Source organism: Dermacentor silvarum, chromosome 1, assembly GCF_013339745.2.
Source record: "Dermacentor silvarum isolate Dsil-2018 chromosome 1, BIME_Dsil_1.4, whole genome shotgun sequence".
In the NCBI taxonomy this organism is placed as follows: Eukaryota; Metazoa; Arthropoda; class Arachnida; order Ixodida; family Ixodidae; genus Dermacentor; species Dermacentor silvarum.
The window spans coordinates 241,658,404-241,680,044 of record NC_051154.1 but is presented as its reverse complement, the minus strand read 5'-3'; the positions used below and the strand labels follow the sequence as shown (position 1 = coordinate 241,680,044).

Here is a 21,641-nt window from a genome sequence, read left to right as displayed (position 1 = left end):
GTGCCGAAACACTGGATGCTCGTGTCGATTACATGAGGCGAGATGCAGCGTCCGGCCCGGCTCCGTTCCAGGCATTTCACCTTTCCCTACGTCCAACGTGGACGCAGTCGAGCTCCGTGTTCGATGATGCGGATAGACCTGAGACGACGGCGACGTTCCAACGAAGGCGTCTGCGAGATGGGACCACGGAGCAGCCGCCTGTACAAGTACGCTGCATACCCGGTAGGTAACTGTCCCAGTCCATGTCCGCCGGTCAACCAGCTCTCTTCGAACCTGCTGCTCCCTTCCGAACAACTTGAGCCATCGCCATGTGAACCACAAGTCATGCACGACCTGCGCTGCCAACCGCTGCTTCGTCTTCGCTGAGATCTCCCTAAGGAACAACTTCCTCTCGGCCAACTTCAAGCACCACCAAGTCAGTCCAGGATGGCCGGCCCTGGCGGGTCTGAGTGGCAGCGTGGTTTCCTTCACGCCCAAGATGCAGCGCAGGCAGTCGTTCGTGCTGGTTCACTGGCTGCTCATGGAGCACCACTGCATCCAGTTCGTGGTGCTGCGCGAGCCGCGCATCTCGCAAAACCACTTTCTGTTCCGGGATCGCCGTCGGCGGAGCCGCCACCTGAGCCATGTCAAGCTGGGCCACTACCTGCTGGACGACTATCAGCGCCGAGATTTCATCGACGCGCTCCGCTCCACGCTGACCACGCTCGACACACTGGAGCGTGAGCTTCTCAAGCAGTCTGAGCATGCACATGCTGTGCGAGCTGTTCGGCAGGTGCGAAGCCCTGCGCCTGGCCACCGCCGCGGCCCCGCCCACAGCCGGTTACACGAGTACGCCGTATACCTAGTCGACAAATGTCCCAGCCCGTGCCCGTCGGTCAACCAGCTCTCTTCGAAGCTGCGCTACCTTCCGAGCACCCCGAGCCAACGCCGGCTGAACCACGACAAGTTGTGCATGTTCTGCGCGGTCAACGATTACTTCGTCATGGCGGCGTTTTCACTATGGAACGAGTTCCTGTGGGTCAACTTCGAGCTACGCGAAGTCAGTGCAGAACGTCTGGCCCGGTTAGCGTGGATGGTTCGTTTCCGTTGCGCCCAACACGCAGCGCAGGCACTCGTTCGTGCTAGTGCACTGGCTGCTTATGGAGCACCGCTGCATCCAGTTCGCGGAGCTGTGTGAGCCGCGCTGCAGTGCCGTGCCTCGAGATCTGCGCAGCATAAGCGTCGACCAGCTGTTTGCTGTGGTCAACTCCAGCCACGTGCTGGACGGCTTGGTGTTCCGCAGTGCCGTGACTGAAAAGCACGTGGGGCGCTGGGCTCCTGGGCGCATATATATACGAACCTCCTCAATGATTCCCGGCGCCTTTGGTGGCGCTGTTCGCTGCGTCGTCGACCGGTGTGCGCCGCTCGAGAGATTCGACATGTGCAATTTTGAACTGAATAAGATGGATCTCCGAGGCTTATTAGGGCGCTGAGCGGCAGCGCGAATGTGGATATAGGCAACGCTTAATTCGACCGTGCGCATTCGTATGATTTCCAATAAAGTTTGTGGTATATGGCACGCCACACCATGATTCCGCTTGCTCCTTATCGCTTGGACGAGGGAAAATTTAGTAGAAACGTCTATACTACAACCTAATGATAGTTAGTCTACTACAGATATAAAATCGCCGATTGAGTTCGTAATATGCCTACCTCAGCTTGCTTTCAGTTTCCTGTTATTGTTAACCAATGTTTGCAACTCTGTCAAAAGGTGTCATCGGGTACTTTTAAGACAACGTCCCCATCGTCTGGCGTCGCATGCACTTGATCCGGCGTTTGGAGTTCCCCAGACGCTTTATCACGCTTCATCATGAGATCCCCTAAAATGCGCCAGTGTTGTGCCCGCCATGACTGGGCGGGAGAAGACGACATGGCGCGCCGTTCATTGTTTAATCTGCCCTTGTATACCTTAAGGTATAATGTAAATATAAATACAAAAATAATTTCGTATATTATGCTGCTTTTAATGTTACCCCCTAAGGGCATTTTATATAGTGCTGTAAGGTTGCAAAAATGTTTCCTTACGAGATGGGAGAAGAGGACGAAGAAGAGCGTTGATTACATGGTTGGCCTTATAGCGGGCACTTTTAACGTCTGAAATTTCAACCACGCAATAAGGAAGTTAATATTGTTACGTGATCGCGGGATTAAACTCTGAAGACTATTTACAAGGTATATCTATAAAAACAACTGCAGCGCTGGCCAGTTCAGCCGAGAGCTCGAGACCAAGGAGCAGTTCGTCTTCTTCATCGGGGCGCCAACGCGCATCGTCCAAAAGAAACTTGCAATATGCATCCCCGGCGACAGAAGCACCGTTCAGGTGCGTCTAAATATCGGTGTTAACAGGAGAGTAATAAGGTTTTAGGCGTGCGACATGCACAATGTCAGTGGACCACGGGGAAGATGCTCGAGGTACTGATATTGACTAGTGCAATTTCGAATGTAACTGGAGTCACGGCGCGTAGCACTCGGTATGGGCCTGTTTACCGAGACAGGTGTTTTTATGAGAGACCAACGTGACGGGTCGGGGACCACAGCAGAGATCCAGGTGATAAGTGCACGTCTCTGTGTGGTCGATAGTACAAACGCCGTTGGTTCTCTTAGGAGGTCAAGATGTGAGCGTGGATAATTTCCCCTGCTTGGGCTTCCTTGGTGATGGTGTCAAGTGCATATTCGCTGGTTTCTGCTGCGGTGAATGGAAGTGATGTGCCCACTCTCGATGTCGATTCTCGGTCGCATAACAGAAAGAATGGAGAATAACGTGCAGTGTAGCGGCGCGAAGTACTATATGCATATGTGGCATGGGTCAGAGCAAGGTCCCGATCAGTATGGCCGGACGAGACATACTTTGCAAATATGTCTGTCAGTGTTCGATTCAGATGCTCCTTGAGGCCATTAGTCTGTGGATGGTCAGACGTAGTCAGCTTCTGCCTTGTTGAGCAGGACTGCATGACGTGGGCGATGACTTTCGAAATGATTTTCCGGCCACGGTCAATGAGCAGTCGGCGTATAGCTCCATGTTATGAAATCACATCGCGGAGAAGAAAATCGACGACATCTGTAGATCACGTTGTTGGAAGCTCTCTGGTGATTGCGTAGCGCGTGGCGCAATCTGTCACCACAGCCACCCATTTGCTGCTAGATGTTGATAGAAGAAGAGGGCCAAGTAAGTCCAAGCCAAAGCGAAAGAACGGCTTCGACGGGACGTCGAGCGGCTGAAGGCACCCGGCAGGGAGCGTCGATGGTGTTTTTCGGTGCTGGCATTTCTCACACGTGCCAATGCACTTTCGGACGGAGCGGGCAAGGCCTGCTCTGAAGAAGCGCCGGCGAATCCGGTCGTAGGTCGTAAGTGCGGAAGACGCGGAGGTGGCCGGCGGATGGTAACTCGTGAAGATCACGTAGAACAGGCAACCGGAGGTGCTTGGGAATGACAAAGAGTTGGGCAGGACCGTCGGGGAGAACATTGTAGCGGTATAATACACCATCGCGAAAGACAAACAAGGGAAGGGACTAAACGTAAGGAGAAGATTCCAGGCGATCAATGAGTGCGCGCAAGGAGGCATCACGACGTTTCTCGTCGGCGACGTGGGGCAGTTGAGAACCGGAGAAAACGCAAGCGTCGGTATCGGTGTCAGGGACGGTGAGTGGTTCATCCACTGGATAGGAAGAGGAGGACGGAGAGAGAGAAGACAGGGATGTTAACTAGAAATGCGTCTGGTTGACTACCCTGCTCAGGGGAACAGGAAACAGGGAATAGAAGGATGATCGAGATAGAGAGAGCCCGGGAGAAATACGCGGTGAGCTCGCGCACGCACGCGTAGGATCCGAGCAGGTCAAATGCGTTCACATAGGCGAGTCGCGCTCAAGAAAGACAACAGTGCATCCACTGGATAACGTGACAAATAGTCTGCGTCTTGATGTAGGTGGCCCTACTTGTACACTACTGTATAGAAATATTGTTGAAGCCGTAGAGCCCAGCGACCAAGCCGGCCGGTAGGAATGCAGACGAAAGCCAGCAGAACACGTGATGGTCCGTGATTATACAGAGGCGTATAAATACGGGCAGAATTTGGATACCACCCAGACGAGAGCAAAATATTCCCGCTCTGTAGTCGAATTGTTGTGCTCAGCTGCTGTGAGCAGTCGGTAAGCGTCGGCGATAATACGATCTTGTACCCGTTGGCGTTGGGCGAAGACGGCTCCGATCCACTGGCATCGTTACGGACCTCTCTAGAAGAGGATGGGTCAAAGTGGCCCTGTATAAGTGGCGTCGTGAGAATGATGTTGAGGTAGGAAAAAGCGGCAGTTTGATCTGGACCTGCGTAAACGGCACGTCTTTCTTCAGGAGATCAGTAAGTGGTCGGGCAATCGCTGCAAAATCTTTCACGAACCGTCGGAAGTAAGAACATAGTCCTCCAAAACTTCGGACATCTTTGTCAGACTGAGGTACAGGAAAAGACGTGACAGTACGAATTTTCTCCGGGTCTGGTTGAATACCGGACGCGTCGACGAGATGGCCCAGCACTGTAATCTGTCGACGGCCGAAGTGACACTTCGATGAATTCAGTTGGAGGCCAGCTTTGCGGAAGACTTGATGAATAGCTGATAAGCGCTCAAGGTGTGTTTCAGATGCAGGGGAAAATATGAGAACGTCGTCTCAGTAGCAATGAAATGTTGACCATGTGAAACCTTGAAGCAAAGAGTCCATTATATACAGGGTGTCCCAGCTATCACGCAGCATGATTAAAAAAAGAGGAACGGCGTTACACGAATCAAACCTAGTGCGTATTGTTTCCAGTACAGTGTAGTAGCAGCCAGTAATTTTTTTGTTACTGAGATCTAATTAGTTAATTGTAAATTATTATCTAACTCGCAAAGTACTGTCCTAATTATCAAAGTCTCAATGAGAAAATTGTAGAGCAACATGAAAAACTCCCGATACAGCTTTCTGTTGCTCAATACATGCTGCAGAAATGTGTTTTTGCGATTGTGAAAGACGCCTGCGAATACACGCAGACAGTGATGGCCGCGCGACTAGCCGCTTGAGGCACTTTGCGTGTATTAGCGTGCTCCTTTTACGCTCGGAAAAACACATTTATGTAGCACGTATTGAGCAACAGAAAGCTGTATCGGGAGTTTTTCATGTTGCTCTACAATTTTCTCATTGACACTTTGATAATTAGGACAGTACTTCTCGAGTTAGATAATAAGTACAAATAACTAATTAGATATCAGTAACAAAAGAATTACTGGTGGCTACTAAACTGTACTGGAAACAATACGCACCAGGTTTGCTTCGCATAACGCCGTTCCTCTTTTTTAAAACCGTGCTGCGTGATAGCTGGGACACCCTGTATAAGTTCGAACGTTGCTGGGGCGTTGCATAAACCGAATACCATATAGACTTTGTAATGATATAGACCATCAGGGGTGACGAACACGGTCTTCTCTTGGTTCTTTTAATCCACAGAGATCTGCCAATAACCATATCGAAGGCCTACTGACGAAAAGTTGTTGGCACCGTAGACGGCGTCGTCAATGTGAGGCGAGGGGTAACCGTCCTATTTGGTAATTCAGTTTAGATGACGATTACCAACGCAAAAACGCCACGTGCTCGCTTTCTTTTTAACAAGCACAGCGGGCGACGCACAAGGACTCGACAAGGGTTCAACAATGCCTTTGGCAAGCGTCTTGTTCAGTTCTTCTTGAATAACCTTACGCTGTTGTGTCTGGCAGTCCTTCGGGAAAAAGGAGGCCGGCGCCGACTCAGACGCGCCAACCTGGCGCCCTTTATCGAGGCTGAGAATTGTCACCTGGGACTGAGGGATTAGCAGTTGGTCTCCGGGCTACCTCATGCGCGGCTAAACGGCAGCGTCGCCCCTTGGTGCGGTCCCGTGAATTACCAGCGCCGCCCGAACCACGACGACGCTACGCCGACTGCTGCCTTTCGAGACAGCCACCGCCTTACCTGGTTCCGCGAACTGACCGCTATGGAGAGGCGAATCTTGAAAGGGGCCAGTGTCTGGCAATCCCGGGGGAACGACATCAACGTTCGGTTCCCAAGGTGTCAACCGCTGCCTGTGTTCGGGGGTGACCTAACAAGATTGGAGGCGGAGCCCGGCGGGAAACGACGACACATCACGTGCGGGATATGGCCACCTGATCCAAGATGCTGATTGGCTAAAAGAACTACAGTGTATTCCCTCGTCGAGTGAAAGAGGGAAACGAAAGGGATAAAACAGGGGACTTGAGTGTTGTGAGAGACGCTTCACCAGGTAGAGAACGCTTGACCATGTAAAGAGGCTTGACCATGTAGAGACGCTCGACCATGTAGAACGCTCGGAGGTGTAAACGCTACTACATGCAAAGATGTTAGCACGTAGACGGCTCCAATATCATGGAGCCCATCTTGTAATATACCATGTACACTGTATATAAAACAGTTTTCTAATCTCCCTGGATATCTCCTCCTCTCGGCACCTGGCACGGCACAATACATGGAACCCTTCGTGGCCGCTCGGACCGTCGACTTTCGCAACAACGCTCTGTTGCAGACACTCGATATGGCCGGTGATGGATAGGACTAGTATCACCAGTGTTTATGTGTAGCTTAATAAGTGGAGTCTGACCCAATTGTCGATTGTTGAGGTCGAAGATGTCGCGGTAGGAAACCAGAAGGCGGCACAGAGCTGTTGCTTGTTCATGCATTAGGTCCTTAGCAATCATAGGACTAAATGTGGCGTCGAGGCAAATTGCACCCTGCGGACACTCTGAACGATCGGAGCATATGTCTACTGAAAAAGTCGCGACGTGGTCATATTCTATAGCACGCAGCGTGACACTCGATATGTCTCTGCAATAGGCCAAAATTGACGACGGTTATCAGCTACGGTTACAACGAAGTGGGACACAGTGATATTGCGTATCAAAAGGATATCATGAACAGGTGCGACGACGTAATCACCATCGGGCACGGGGAAAGACAATAGCAAATCGACTCAAGTAGAGGCTTTAGGCGGCAGACGCAGAAAGGCGGCAGTACTAAAATTGTTCGGAAATTCGGCACGAATATTCGGGAGAAGAGGCAGTTAGAGGCAATGGTTACCGGCGGATGAGTCGATCAGAGCGGAACGCGCCGTGAGAAAGCGTAGTCCGAGGATAAGGTGCACGGTGGGGACAATTGGTCAGCACTCTAAAAAGAGCTGGAAAGTGGCGGCCGACGACACTCATACGGGCAGTAAACATTCCAGTGACGGCAACAGTGCTGCAATCGGCGACGCGTATACGGCTCGTGTATAGTAGCAGGCGTGAGAACCTTCTTCAGTCGACAACGGAGGTTAGCACTGATTATCGACACCTGGGCTCCAGTATTAATTAATGTCGTTAAAGGGACACCATCGACGTGAACATTAAGGAAGTTCTGGTTCGTTGGGAGCGTCAATGGAGGCTTTTGGCACGATGAAAATAATGCAGCACTATCCCCAGGAGCTGCTTGGTCTAGTTTTCTTTCCAGGAGGGTCCATAATTGGTCGGCGGCGAATAGTGGCGGGCACCGATGGCGCTGAGGTGACGGCGAGCTAGCGCCAACCTCCACCAAAATGTTACGCTAACGAGGGATTAAACATAGAATACTATTTATGCAGTATTCATGAAATATGCTTGTAGCAATATCAATGTGATTAGCATTCTTAGCCGCTATCTATCTATCTATCTATCTATCTATCTATCTATCTATCTATCTATCTATCTATCTATCTATCTATCTATCTATCTATCTATCTATCTATCTATCTATCTATCTATCTATCTATCTATCTATCTATCTATCTATCTATAAAATTCCGTATATGGGCTCCGTATAAAGTCGTCGTTATCAACGTCATTGCTCCTTCGTCATTCCATCGTCGTTACTGTGCCGTCGTCATGCCATCATTATCATGACGACCTTGGAAAGTAAGTGTCATAGAAAAGTGGGTCGATTGCGGAGACAGTGCATGTCGCATATAGCCACTAAAGATTCTAAATAGAGGCGTCTTCAGCAATATGATATGTCGCCACATTGCTTGAAGACAGTCCTTGTGATATGTGTCCTGCCATAATATTTTTCAACTCCGAATGTAACGCGGTTCATGGCCGTGGGGTTCTTGGCTCGAATCCACATAAATTCGGGAACCTTCATCTTAATTTATTCTCATTTTCGATGCTTCGAGCGTGATATTACAAGGAGCCGTGGTGTTACAGGGATATATCGGTAGTAGCTCATGAATACTTATCTCAGCAAAAGCAGCTGCGCTGTCTCAGTTGCAATAATGTGGCAGCGCCTGTAGAAGAAGCGATTGCTGTCTCGCGTACAAACATGGCGGCCGTCAGCTTTGGGTCCAGAGCATGGGACTCGCTTCACGAGGAGGTGACGCCAGCATCGCCGAAAGGCGTGGTCCCGTTCGACTAGCGCGCGGCGCTCAGTCTCATACCCACACATTCAAGCATGCTGCTACTGCAGTGGACCAATGAAGCCCTATTCATAGCAACATATAGGTCTAGCGCTGAATCGAGAGGTCACCTTTGCCGTAAGGTAGTGATGGGTGAGCGAGATAATTAGGCGGAACCGGAGATCTCGATTTTTGATTAGTTACAACCATATAAAGCAAGGAGACGAGAAAGCGTAGGGGAACTCAACTGTTATTTTAATTGGGAGAGAATGCAAACGTTTATTACTGCGCAAGCGAAGTGTTCTTCGCTCTTGGTAGATAGTTTCCTCATTCCAGGAAACCGTGGGCCTTGGTCCTCTCGCGGGCTCAGTTCACCAGTGCTAGCTGTTCCTCGGAATCCGGGCTTGACGGCTGGGCTCTTGGTGCTCTTCTGTGGTTACGTGCTCTGGCTTGGTTTTTGGTACTTCTTCACCCTCCCACACCATGTGGTGTAAGGTGTTGGGGGCGCCATAGAAATTGCAGAAGTACAAAAAATTATGGTAGAACTCGTCTCATGATGACTGTCAATGGTAATGTGATTAGCAATCGGAGCAATGCAGCCACACACCGTATTTATGAAGTGAAGTTTATTTAACATCCGTAGTTGTCATTCTCAGACTTCCGTTGCGTTGGCTATATGTGACATATTCTGGTATCTTCCCACGTTGATATGACACTCGCTTGCCATAGCAACGCTTGAGCATGGCAGCATGACGACGACGACTGTATGACACCGACGCACTAACGACTATGGAATGGCGAAGAAGGAATGACGTCGATGGAACTACAAATGCGGTATGACGACAACCGCCTATGACTACAACCGCCTATGACGACAACCGCCTATGACGACAATGAAATGACCATTCTTAAATGATGACGATGGTACAACGACGAAAGCGTGACGACGCCGACGTGAGGCCAATTGGATGACGACAAATGTATAACGACGATGGCTTGACGACGACGGTATGATGACAAAACAATGTCGATGATGTGTACGCTCTTCAGTCTGGTCTGTAGTGTTGGCGGATGTTGGTGTATTTTTTGAAGACTTCGCCTCTCCTTGGCACATTTAGCAGGGAGGTCCGGCGAGTATGACATTGAGCTGCGGCGTCTGCTGCCGTGTTTCCTGTCAGGGTTTCGTTCCCTGGAGTCCAGACGATATGCTTCTCTAGTAGTTTTTTCTTCACACTCTTTATGATGCCTAGAGCTTGCTCGGAGATTCAGCCTTATTGGTAAATGTAGAAATAATAAGGAAAAGAGGGAAATGAAAGGACGAAAGGCAACTTGCTGCGGATGAGAAACGAACTCACACCTTCCGGCCACATTACGCTTGCGGTGCTTTGCCACTAATTAAGCTATCCGCCGCGTCCGTCCTCCGCTCAACTTTCTTGGATATTTGTGCATGTGTACAAGATTAGCCCTGGGAGTGTTAACCGGCGCCACTTGCGGACATACCGCCGCCATGGACATGAGTGGTCTAGTTTTCTTTCCGGGAGGGTCCATAATTGGTCGGCGGCGAATAGTGGCGGGCACCGATGGCGCTGAGGTGACGGCTAACGTGCTGGCTAACGTGCTGGCTAATGCTAACGTGCTGGCTAATGCTAACGTGCTAACATGCTAACGTGCTGGCTAATGTGCTGGCTAACGCTCCCAGGGCTAATCGTCTACTTGGCCAACAAGTCGTCGGTGACAAATTTGTTGCCACCCAGTGGGACGGGACTGCTGACAGCACGTTTCTCGTGCAGTTTCGAACGCTGCTGACCAGCTTGTTGCCCTAAGTGAATAGGCCGTTATACTGTTTAGAAGGGTGATGGAGTAGGCTAGTAGGTTTTCCATACTGATAAGTAGTGCAGTGCGTAACAAGACGGAAGGACGAAAAAAATACGCAGGTAAGTGTTACTGCTATACTGCTACTGAAAAAGACGCGCACTGCTTGCTGGCCCACATATAAATAGATAGAGGACTCTTCCCGTTTTAATATGAAGCATTATTTGCGTCAATCCTGGAATTGGCGATACGTACGTATCCATCTGACAACGCACTACCTTCGAGATAAGGCCGGTTTACCCAGCTCATCAGGATTGGCCCAGGTGGACACCGTCCCTTACTCGCTGTCGTGGAGCTGCCTGTCTCACCAAGGGGGGGGGGGGGGCGTGGTATTCTGTAAGAGTCCACCTAGACTGTCCACTTGGGCTATCGTATCGCCATTGGCTGCCGCTTCACGAGCGCGAAGATGCCAGCCAGTCTCCTTCGCGCTCGCGAAGCGGCAGCCAATGGCGAAAGCCGAAGTGGACAGTCCACTAGGTGGACTCTTACAGAATACCCCCCCCCCCCCTTCTGGTTTCCCAATGCATCGCCTTCGGGATTGGTCATCGTCATGCCGCCATGGTCGTGCCGCAATATTGTCGTTGTCGCCGACGTCATTCAGTGGCCTTTTCATTTTCACATACACGCTCGTGCCACACATACAATTGTTCGCGTTATACGGACACGTTGTCCGCACTTGTAGCACTTTGCAGTACCCGAAACAAGGCTATATTGGCAGCTACCCGCATAATGCTGCGCATAACACTGATTGTCACAGTGTGTGGAACCTCCCCAATTTTTAACTCTTTTAGAGCGAAAGCTCTACTACGCCATGTCTCGCAATCGCGTCGCAATGACCTTGAGCCGCCGGAGTGCAAGTGTGGCAGGTGTGACGTCACGCCACGTGATCCGATGCGGAGAGGCGTCGCAGCTGCGCTTGCTTGGAGCCTCGCCGCTGCGGCACACACGTGACTAGGCGAGGGTTTAAGCCAGCGCTTGGTCGCTCAGTCTCGCCATGGATGGCGCGCCAGCTGGGTCGCTGTGCGTGCGCTTCAGCGCAAGTGACAGGCTGAATCGAATCATCCAGTGTATAAGCTAGACGGCAGTCTGCGAAATCTCAAGCAAAGGCAAAGTTGGCTGTTGAAACACCGGAGCAAAAGGAGGCCAGATTAGCACGTTATAGAGAAGCTTACCCAACGCGGAAGCGTGTATTAATGAAACACTGAGTGCATAGTCTTTGCAAAACCAAGCGAAACAGACCTTTCACTCGTGATAACTACGTTTACAAGAGTTAAACCTCAGCCAAATTTTTCTTTCGTTTTATTTTCCGCAATATACCGAAAGCTTCTCCCTTTTTTCTTCTTTTTTTTCACATAGCACCACTCCGTGATGCTGTGAAACACTTGCAAGATACCTCTGCTATGTTCGAGTTTACACTCTGTGTTTGATACACCTAACTTGGGGTGCTATGCATGATGCGCCGAGTTTCTCGTTCGCATGAGTTTCACCCGAGTTTGCTCGATGGCAGTCAGTGAACGGAGATAGCAAGGAACGTGCAAAAACAGCAGGCAAAAAGAAATGTCGAGATAAAGCCGCGTATGACAACTTGAGCGCACCCTGCTCGGCACAGTGCTTCTGTGCTTCAAGCACCGAAGACTGCGCAACAAAACGCGCCAGCGCCGCGTATTGTTATCAACGTATTATCGCAATTTAGCAATACCCTCACTGTCCCGCTGTCTATCTGCAAACTTGCCGGGAGCCGTTTGTCACGCCTTTCGGGCGCGCCTAGGGCGTGCCTCCTCTTTCGAGCATTATCTTTCTATCCTCCGTCGAATGCGAACAAGGCGCATGCGGTGCATTCTTGCACCTGCACTTTCCCTCGATCGAATACTTTAAAATACAGCAAATAAAATAACGAACATTTTATTTCTTAAGGTATTGGTGTTTCGTTTTGAATTCTATAAATTGGCGATGACAAACGGAGATCGAGCGACTTATTAAATTTTGCTCTTTTTTGTCGCGAGTGGCGACAGTGAGGCGAAAGCTTATAAGCGGATACATTCTAGAGGGTTGCACGCACGGTGAACAGTTCGCCAGGGGGGCTGCAATGCTACGTTCGATAAAGTCAGTCATGACAATGATCAGTTCATTCCCTGTCTATTAGGGGAATGGCAACGCAGCGCTGCGGCATAGCTGTTAACGGCAGGTGCTTCACTGAGGTGGCTATTAAGGACGCCGCTTTACCAACTGAAACGACACTCTAGCCATAGAGACGGGAGCAATGGCTGTCACTTCAAATATGCTGTGCGGTATTCTAGGGTGAAAATGCGCCAGTGTATCTGCGGGCGCTAAGCCTCTGTGATGCATTGCGAAGAAGAGCTTGCTGCCCAGCAACACAATTCAGCGCTTGTCATCGCTTGCACAGTGAAGGTGCCTCCGTGCGCATGTACGCAGAATTTTAGTGTGTTGTTCACTCCAATGTGCTTGCCTATTGCCTCTGCTGCTGAGCTAACAGCGATCGCAGATGGATATAGTAACGACAGCGCAGCAATCGCGTTTTGGCGGGTGAGGGCTCTTGTGTGCAGTTTGGAAATTAGACTTCGAACGCCGGAAGGTATTGCAACTGTTTAGTGTGCCGTGCTTGTGATGAAGAAATGCCATCACACTGGGTCTAAAAAAGCCAGTGTTTCTCGACGCTGACCGTGTTTGCGACACTGCGGCTCCGATACATCACCGATGACAGAGCAGCTATCTCAAACGACAGGTGCGATACGCTGTCGTTGGAAAACACTATATACGCACTGCTTAGGATCGTAGTCCACCACGGCGCATCGACGCCTTGCAAGTATCTACAGTGTCGTGCCGATAATTATTTGCTGTGCGCTACGTCGTCACAATGCAGACAATGAACCGGGTTGAGGAGCTATCACAGCCAAAAAAGATAAATGCATAAGCCAGCGAAAGCCGCCGCTTTGTTTTTGATAGTGGTGCGCAGTACATCACCGATATGACAGTGCGTTGGGCGTGTTTTCTGTCGGCAGTCAAGATTGTTGATGCCTCTCAGTTCCGCACCACCTTGCTGTTGCCGGAAAATAAGTTGGGCGTGGCCCAACTGTGGTGGGCGCGCACAATATTTACATGCCTCGCACGGGGCGTGACCTATGGTTTTGATGGACAGGCGAACTTGTGCCAAACTCGTACATCGCGAAACCCCCCTCGAGTTGAACTCGTGAACATGGCGGTGGCAGCAACAGCCTGTGTCATCGCATCCAGCGGCAGCAAGCTTCAATATGACCGTCTGGCCCAGTTCACCTACATGACCGACGTAGAGTCTCAGCGTCATTTCTGGCTTTCGAAAACGTGAGTGCGCTGGCTGTGTGACGAGTTAGGCGAAGGCCCTCGTCTGCGGAGACAGCGTGGCTGGCAAATTATGCTTTCCGAGCACAGACTGGTGTGACTATAGGCCGCGGAGGAAAAGTTCGTGCGATCGCTTCGGCTCTCTCCACCTTCAAGAGCTGTTCGTCCACCGCGCCCGAGCTCCAGGCCAGGTACGGCGTCGTCATCGGAGTACTGGGGCCTCTGCGAGCACCTGGGGTTCAACCCGGACCAACCAACATGCGAAGGCGAAGTGGTCCCATTATATAGGAAGACTCAGAATAGACGCCGGGCTGCCTTCCGGTGTAACAGGTGCCGAGAGCAGTTTTCGCAGTTACACGGTACCGCTGCACTGCACGGGCAGAGAGGCGAAGGAAGTTACTTCGCCAACACGGACCGCCTTGGCCGTCCGAGAACCACCACCTCTCCAGCCGGCAAATGATTTGGCTCAAGTACTGCGTGAGCAAAAGTGTATACACATGGCTGTTGAAGGAGACGACCGGCGACTTGTTTCCTCTATCGGAGCACGTCATCACCGACTGCTGGACATTCCTCCGTGAGGTCGCAAGGGACGAGCTGCTGGCGCGCCCTCCACTAGGTGGCCCCGGGAAGATAGCGCAAATTGACGAGTGCCTTCTTCGCGGTGAGCAAAAGTACAATCGAGGCCGGCTTTATGACGGGCGACAACGTTTCACCGAGCCGCCAAAATTACGGCGGTGTTAAAGATGGTGGCCCATGGGTCTTCGGCATGGTCTGCGCGACCAGAGGGGTGCTGCGACTTTTCAAGGTTGACCGACGAAAGGCGGCGACGCTCGGCGCCATTATTGTAGCCAATGTTCAACCGGAGACCGTTATTCATAGTGACGAATTGGCCGCATGGAACTGTATCCCAAATTAAGTAGATGCTAACGGGGCTATGCCCCAATCTGCATTGGGAGACAGTCAACCACAGCGTGAACTTTGTGGACCCCATCACGGGCGTTCACACGCAAGAAAATAGAAAGTTATTAATTGTCAAAAAGTGAATCGCCATCTCGTCAGCGGTGGGTACAGGGTAACTGCACGGATGTTAGAGTCCCACCTGGGATAGATGTGATGGCAGTCAACGTCCACGTGCGCTGCAAAGACCCTTTCTTGCGTTTGTTAGAAGCCAGGGATCGCTAGGGCTACCCACGATGAAGACTCCTTCTTGCGGTTGTTAGAAGCCATGGCAGGGCGCTAGCCAGTATGAAGGTACATCACGTAATAAATGAAATCAAGCGTAGTTTCCTGACCCATTGATTTCCGTCATTACTGTGTGCTTACTCGCTAAGCGCGTGGCAAACCACTTCTGCGCTAGCCGACGCTCACTTCGTCTCGCAGCCTTTAGCGCGAGCAACGAGCGATCTGTTGAAAGACCAGTGTGAAAACCAGGCGCCCACCAATCTGTGCTCAGAAATGTGAGCGCAAGCACGTAGCGAGCCGTGCCAATCCAATCCAGAGGAAAAAAAGGAGGGCCGCGTCCCCTCGAGATATAACGCGAAACGTATTAAACTACAAATTATTCTAATACACATTCAGTGTACATCTTGTAAACTTTAAAATGCTTATAACCCCCGTTAATGTGACCAATATTATTTTACTAAATGCATTTATTTCATAACTTGCTTGCGCCTGTAATGCACTCGGTGGAACGACAAACTAGTGAAAGAAGGCACGACCATGCACCGACCGTATGATCACGTGAGCCCCAGTTTGTCGACCGCCCATATGGCAACGCCCAAGAGATGATAGCCACCCAGAGGGAATCTAGATAAACCAATAAAACTGGAGGAGTGCCGACGGGTAAACTTTGTCTTGTTACTATTAGTTATTTCATCTTGGGGCGTCGCCAGAGCTCGTGAAGATCCCGAGTTTCGCCAAAATCGGCGCATCCTGCATAGCACCCTTGGTTATCTTCATGACGGCATTATGAACGCTCTGAATATCTTTCACGCGATCGGAGCTAGATTTGAATTTTTCGCCATGCAGGTGTGTAACGTTATGCTTGGCTCATAGGCAAGGCAGTTGGCTTTTGCCTCAGAGGTCAACGGTTCAGACGCATCATAAGAAAATGAGGGATTTTTATTGTTTCTTTAATGGAAACATGACGATACCATGAGCGCCAATTTATGTCCATCTGAACGTTATCTCTGCACAACGTCAACTGATTTAACTAAGCGCCTCGCGCCGCCCTCAATTCTTGTCACGTGAACGGGATGGGTGCAGGCAGGCAGACAGGCGACACATTTAATTGGGCGATCTCGTGCCCGCTGTACATATATATGGAACAGCACAGCTGGGAGGCGGCGATAACGACAGCGCAGTTCGCGGCGTAGAGGGGAAATTTGGGCGCTCAAGTGGTTCGACCAGTGTGAGATCCATGGGTAGTACATCAATTCTGCAATGATTTGGCCTGATATCGTGTAAAACACACACACACACACATAAACACATTGCGGCTTCTGTTATTAGTCTCCCTGGCTTACCTTTGTTTAGTGCTGACTTCGAAACAACTCTTTAAAACCAATATCTACTTGACATTCATGAATAACTTATTTCATTGCGTAATTTCCCGTGCATAAATAAATCGCTCCACTTTCGACACGCGTACGTATCCCTAAATCTATGTGCTATTTGGGCAGGAACTCTCCCGATGGGTGAATAAATATTTGGGACATCCTAAACGACTGCTCTGGATTACTATGTTATGAAAACAGTTGAATGATAGACATGAATAGTTAATCATTGCCATTCAAATAATTTGCGATGACAAATTAGTTACAAGAGGGCAATTTTAAACCGGAACCTACCGGGCGGTTGCTGAGTGTATATATATAGCGTTCTGCTGCTGTAATGACGTTCTGCTGAAATAAATCCGCGGCGGCCGATGGGGGCGAAGTGCAAAAATACTCGTGCACTTATATGTGCACGCTAAAGAACGCCAGGTGGTCAAAATAAATCCGGAATGTTCCATTACAGCGTCCCTTATGACCCACTTTGCAGCGTGTTAAACAACAAAATATACATATTTTTTGTTTAACCGGAGATACGAAGTTAGACAAATATTTGTACTAATGCTGCCTGAACTGCCATCATGTAGGCTCACACAGACATTTTAGTGCCAGGGCCTGGATAATGTAACAATTCTATTCCAACTCTTTTTTCATTCCACGCTTAATCAGGTGGATGATAAGAAAAGCATGGAATGAAGCGAAATGAATCCTTAAGTATACCAACCCAGATTTTCATCTAGTGTTCTTACTATGAAAATCTTGGGCTGGTGGTGGTTCAATTGAATTACATGATTTACAAACATCCCCTATTTTTACTGCGTGATAGAGGGATTCTAGAACATCCCGTAGTGATTGCCAAATTAGGGAGCCTACTGCACCAGTCATACACAATTTTATTAATGCAGGCCGTTTTTCTAAGAGTTCCTAGAACCACCTAAAACATTTGTGACGGAACAGTGGTATATATATATATATATATATATATATATATATATATATATATATATATATATATATATATATCGATCGCGTCTCGTGAAAGAACGGAAACATGATGACACTGATATCCCTGCAAAGAAAACGAGATTGCAAAAGGAAACCAAGACGCGTACACTGATGTCGAGGTCCACTTCCGGCTGCCCTCTGAACGAAAGCAGATCTCTGTGTTGTGGGCGGTAATTGCACCCCATGGACGTCGACAGGCCGATAATAATAAATAAATGCGCATAAGCCTTCAGTCAAACGAGGTGGCAATAAATACGTCTTCTGGAAAGAAATTACTAACCAACGGAAGACTGCACATCTTCCGAGCCGATTTCACAGACTTTCGCTGTCGGTCGGGAGATCTTACAAATGGCCATCGTCTTCAGCTCCAGTGCTATTGTATCGTAGGAAAATGTGTGCGGTTGCATTACAATGCCGGGGGGAAAGACGCGCCATGCGGATTGGGAGTCTGTAACGATGGCGACTGGGCCTGAATGGGGTGGGACGGCGCGAGCGTGGATGATGGCCAGAGCGATGGCTCCTGCCTCTGGTGTTGTCAGTGACAACAAGACTCATGAGCATCACATTGACGTCGCATCTGTGCAGAGCATGGGTGCATCGCTGGCGTCGTCTCCAAACACTTGCACCAGGGCCTGAGCTCGAGCGCATCCGTGGCATTGGTGTTGAGCAGGGTGCAGATGCTTGGGAATCGGTGATACTCGGATGGCGTCGCGTGAGTGCGTGAGAAATGAGGCATTTGAGCTCGCTGCTGAGATGGGGTGTAGAGGGTAGCTGAGTCGTGAGGTGATAGATTGACCTTGCGTTGTCTGGTTGAGGCGGTCGATTTGGTTATTGCGATGGACTTCGATGAGTTCGTCGAGCACGGAAAGGTTTATCGGTGAAAGCGTCCAAGTGCATATTGATGGCCGTGTGGGTAGTGGCGTCTATCTGAGAAATTTTGATGCGTGTGAGGTTGCTGCAGGGGAGATGATAGGTGATGCGACTAACGAAGAGAGGTGGCACTTTCGGCTAGTTGGTATTCCATAGTCTTATAACAGTGCTAGCGCAAAAGAAGACAGGACGATAAGAAACAAGGACAAGCGCTTACTTCCAACTGAGATTATTGCGGAAAAAACGATGACTTGTATAAAATCATCGTTTTTTTTCAGCATTAATCTCAGTTGGAAGTAAGCGCTTGTCCATGTTTCTTATCGTCCTGTCTTCTTTTGCGCTTCTACTTTTATAAGACTAACGATGACGGCTTGGACGAGGCAGGATTTTCATCGGCGGCGACGGACCGGGCCGGTTATTGCCGTAGCCGCGGCTGCTTCGCTCCGTGACCATGTAAGTTTAAAATTCCAACATGACATTCGAAAACACTCACCAAAAGACGTTGGCGACTGGCTAACCATCAGGCGCCGCCTGCAGCGACCGAAAGACCACCCACAAACCCCACAGCAAGTTCCTGCTAAAGCATCTCCCCCTTCAGGCAAGCCACCGCCATTACCGAAGAAACACTACAAGGTGATTCTCCGTCCGCGTGAAGGCCTCGTTTTATCGCCGTGGTCAAAACCAATTCTCGCTCGAGCACTGCTTAAAACGGGTGGCTACCATACAATCACCTCTACCCAAGATAACATCGTGCGTGTCGACGCTACGCACGACATTGCCATCGTCAGCACAGTTAATGAAGAAATGGCCGTTCGCCTGCACGCCATCACCAACATTCAATTAGACAACCAAGAATACAAAGTAAACCGGCCCGTCACCCCACCAGCCAACTCAGCCCGAGGAGTGGCCCACGGTATACCGCAAGGTACGACTGAGGCTGAACTCCTACAAGATCTATGCGCCCATGGACGCACACATGTTACAAGCCCTAATGCTTGGAAACACCACGACGACCCTCGTAGCTTTTGCGGGGAAGTCGGTACCTTTTTACATTACCTTCTACGAGGGAGAACTTCGTTGGAATCCATATCGCCACTCGTCCATAGTGTGCGGTGTATGCCTTCAACTGGGGCATCGCATCGATGCCTGCCCATACCCCGACACCCCCATCTGCTCATCTGGGGAACTCCCAACCCCGTCCCCGAACTCGAGTGCACACGGAAGTCTTCTCAGTGTCAAGGAAACCATATGACGGCTTCCAAAGAATGCTCTCAAAGACACTTACCCCCACCACCATCGTCTCATCGACCACGACGACACCAACCTCGAAGAACTCGCTCCCGCTCTCAGTCAACGCACCGATCCAGCTCTGGACCTACGTCTGATCCTATACACCGAGAACTGGTCATCGTTCTTGGTTTAGATCGGGGTCGTCTACAAGACGCAGATCGGAATCTCGAACCAGACCAGCCTCCAAGACTACCACCACGTCAAGAGGACCACAGGTGAGCGGGGCAGAATGCTGCTTCCACCAACCACAACCCCCGAAACGTGCCACATCACCAGCACTTCCACCAATTAATCAATATATACGTACTACACCCACACAAACAGTGCAGGCTTTTATGAACATTGTCCAAGAGTTTCACGCTTAGATAAGGGAGTTAGGTGCGCAACTCCATCATAAAAATGAGCACACACAAGTACTTCGCACATCACCAGTTCAGCTCAAACCCCCACCACCCTCTGTCACAAACGTTCCCGATAATCCGGCTGCTGGAAGTAGCGGAAATGGAAAGATGACCACTAGCGACGACTTCGAAACTGAGATCCGTTCTGAGATCCGCTGTCTCAATGCTCGAGTAGACGGAATCGAGTCAACTGTCAACTCCCTAGGATATTAAGGGCGTATACTAGCGTGAAGAAATGGTTTCCCATTTTGACACCTTCCATCAGGAGACTACAACACTCACCCACAAGGCACTACTGGCTAAGGACCAGTGACACAAGAAACCCAGAGTCTATCCCCAACGTGAACTTCCCTGCAAGAATTCGCACAAACAGATAGTAAATGGCTAAGCTCGGCAAAGAACAACACCCACGTGTTAATGTTTGGCAGTGGAATTGTCGCGGCTTTGCTCGGAAGTGAGGGACGCTGCGACAATTCATTGTGAATCACCAAACTCCACCAGAGGTAATTGTTCTTCAGGAAACAGGCACACAACCTACCCTTCCAGGCTATCACACATACACTGTCCAAGAAGCACGCATGGTCATCCTGACGAGCATACAGTTGACAACCATCAACCATACCCTCACGGACTCTGGCATCGACCATGTCCTTATCGACATTGGGCCTATAGACCGTGGTGATCCGCGGTGATCCTCAACATTTACATCTCTCCGAAAGAGAACTTAGGCCACCTTGGCCACCTCGTTCGCAAGACCAAATAGCTAGCAAGCCGTAATGGACTACTCATCCTCGGTGTTCAACGCCGCGCATTACGCATGGGGCTACACCAGAAACGTGCATCTGTACAATGTCATACAATGTCATAGAGCAACATCAACTCACCATCCTCACTGATTCGCAACACCCTACAACAGCATCAATCGAGACAAGTGTCCTGACTTAACGCTAACCCACCGACTTCCGCAAGCCGAATGGTACAACACAAATGAGACACTAGGCAGAGATCACTAGATACCCCCCCCCCCCCTTCAAACCACAATACATACAAAAATCTTCCCACGCCTAAAAAATTCGCACTACCATGCTAACAGACTGAACTGCCTTAAGATCGTCTGACCACCGGTCTTACCACCATCTAGAACCTTGAGAAATGGCTCAAAGGTATCCAAGTGACTATTGATAAACACTCCAAAAACATCGTGCTCACTACCGACAACCCAACAGTTGATTCACACCTCCTGCACCTTTGGGAAGCCTGGCATACTTTCACCAAAATATGGCGCCGACAGAAATAAAACAGACATCTGAAACTCCGCATCACAGACCTCACCACAGCCGCTGATAAGTACACCGATCAGTTCATACGACAGAATTGAGGTCAGATGTGCGCTGCTCTGTAGGGTATTCTGGGCACAGCCAAGACATTCTTCAGCACATTCTCGGTGCCACCCTAAATAGACGGGAGAGCCAGCACAGTATGAAGCAAATTCTTCACAACTTTCCTAGGACCAACGACCAGCTCCTTCAAAATCTTAAAGACAAGTAGATCAGTGATCCAGGCAAAATTACCATTGAAACCCCTCCCGAATATACGGGATCTCCAAATGAGAAACTAGACCAGCCAATCCCTTCATCCAAACTTATGCAAGCTCTCAACAATCTTACTCGCAATACGAAACCTGGCCGCGATCGAATCACCAATAAATTTTTCTGGAACCTAGATCACGGAACCCTGCAGGCCGTATTCGACCTCCTCAAACATTTGGAGACGGGTAGCTTACCAGTAGAAGGGAAGCAAGCCAAAATCAAGTGAATTCCCAAACCAGGTAAAACACCCTGTCTCAG

At 49.9% G+C, this 21,641-nt stretch overlaps 1 protein-coding gene across 1 annotated transcript in view; it reads left to right on the top strand.

Moving 5' to 3' along the window:
* Positions 1–20,486, top strand: part of LOC119438181 (maternal embryonic leucine zipper kinase) — a 123,751-nt gene extending 103,265 nt beyond the window's left edge. The window contains exons 15-18 of the mRNA XM_037704768.2: positions 262–1,039; positions 1,104–1,301; positions 19,527–19,608; positions 20,341–20,486. Of these exons, the coding sequence (XP_037560696.1) occupies positions 262–1,039; positions 1,104–1,301; positions 19,527–19,608; positions 20,341–20,486 (1,204 nt within the window). The remainder of the gene's footprint in view (positions 1–261; positions 1,040–1,103; positions 1,302–19,526; positions 19,609–20,340) is intronic.
* The last annotated feature ends 1,155 nt before the right edge of the window (positions 20,487–21,641 follow it).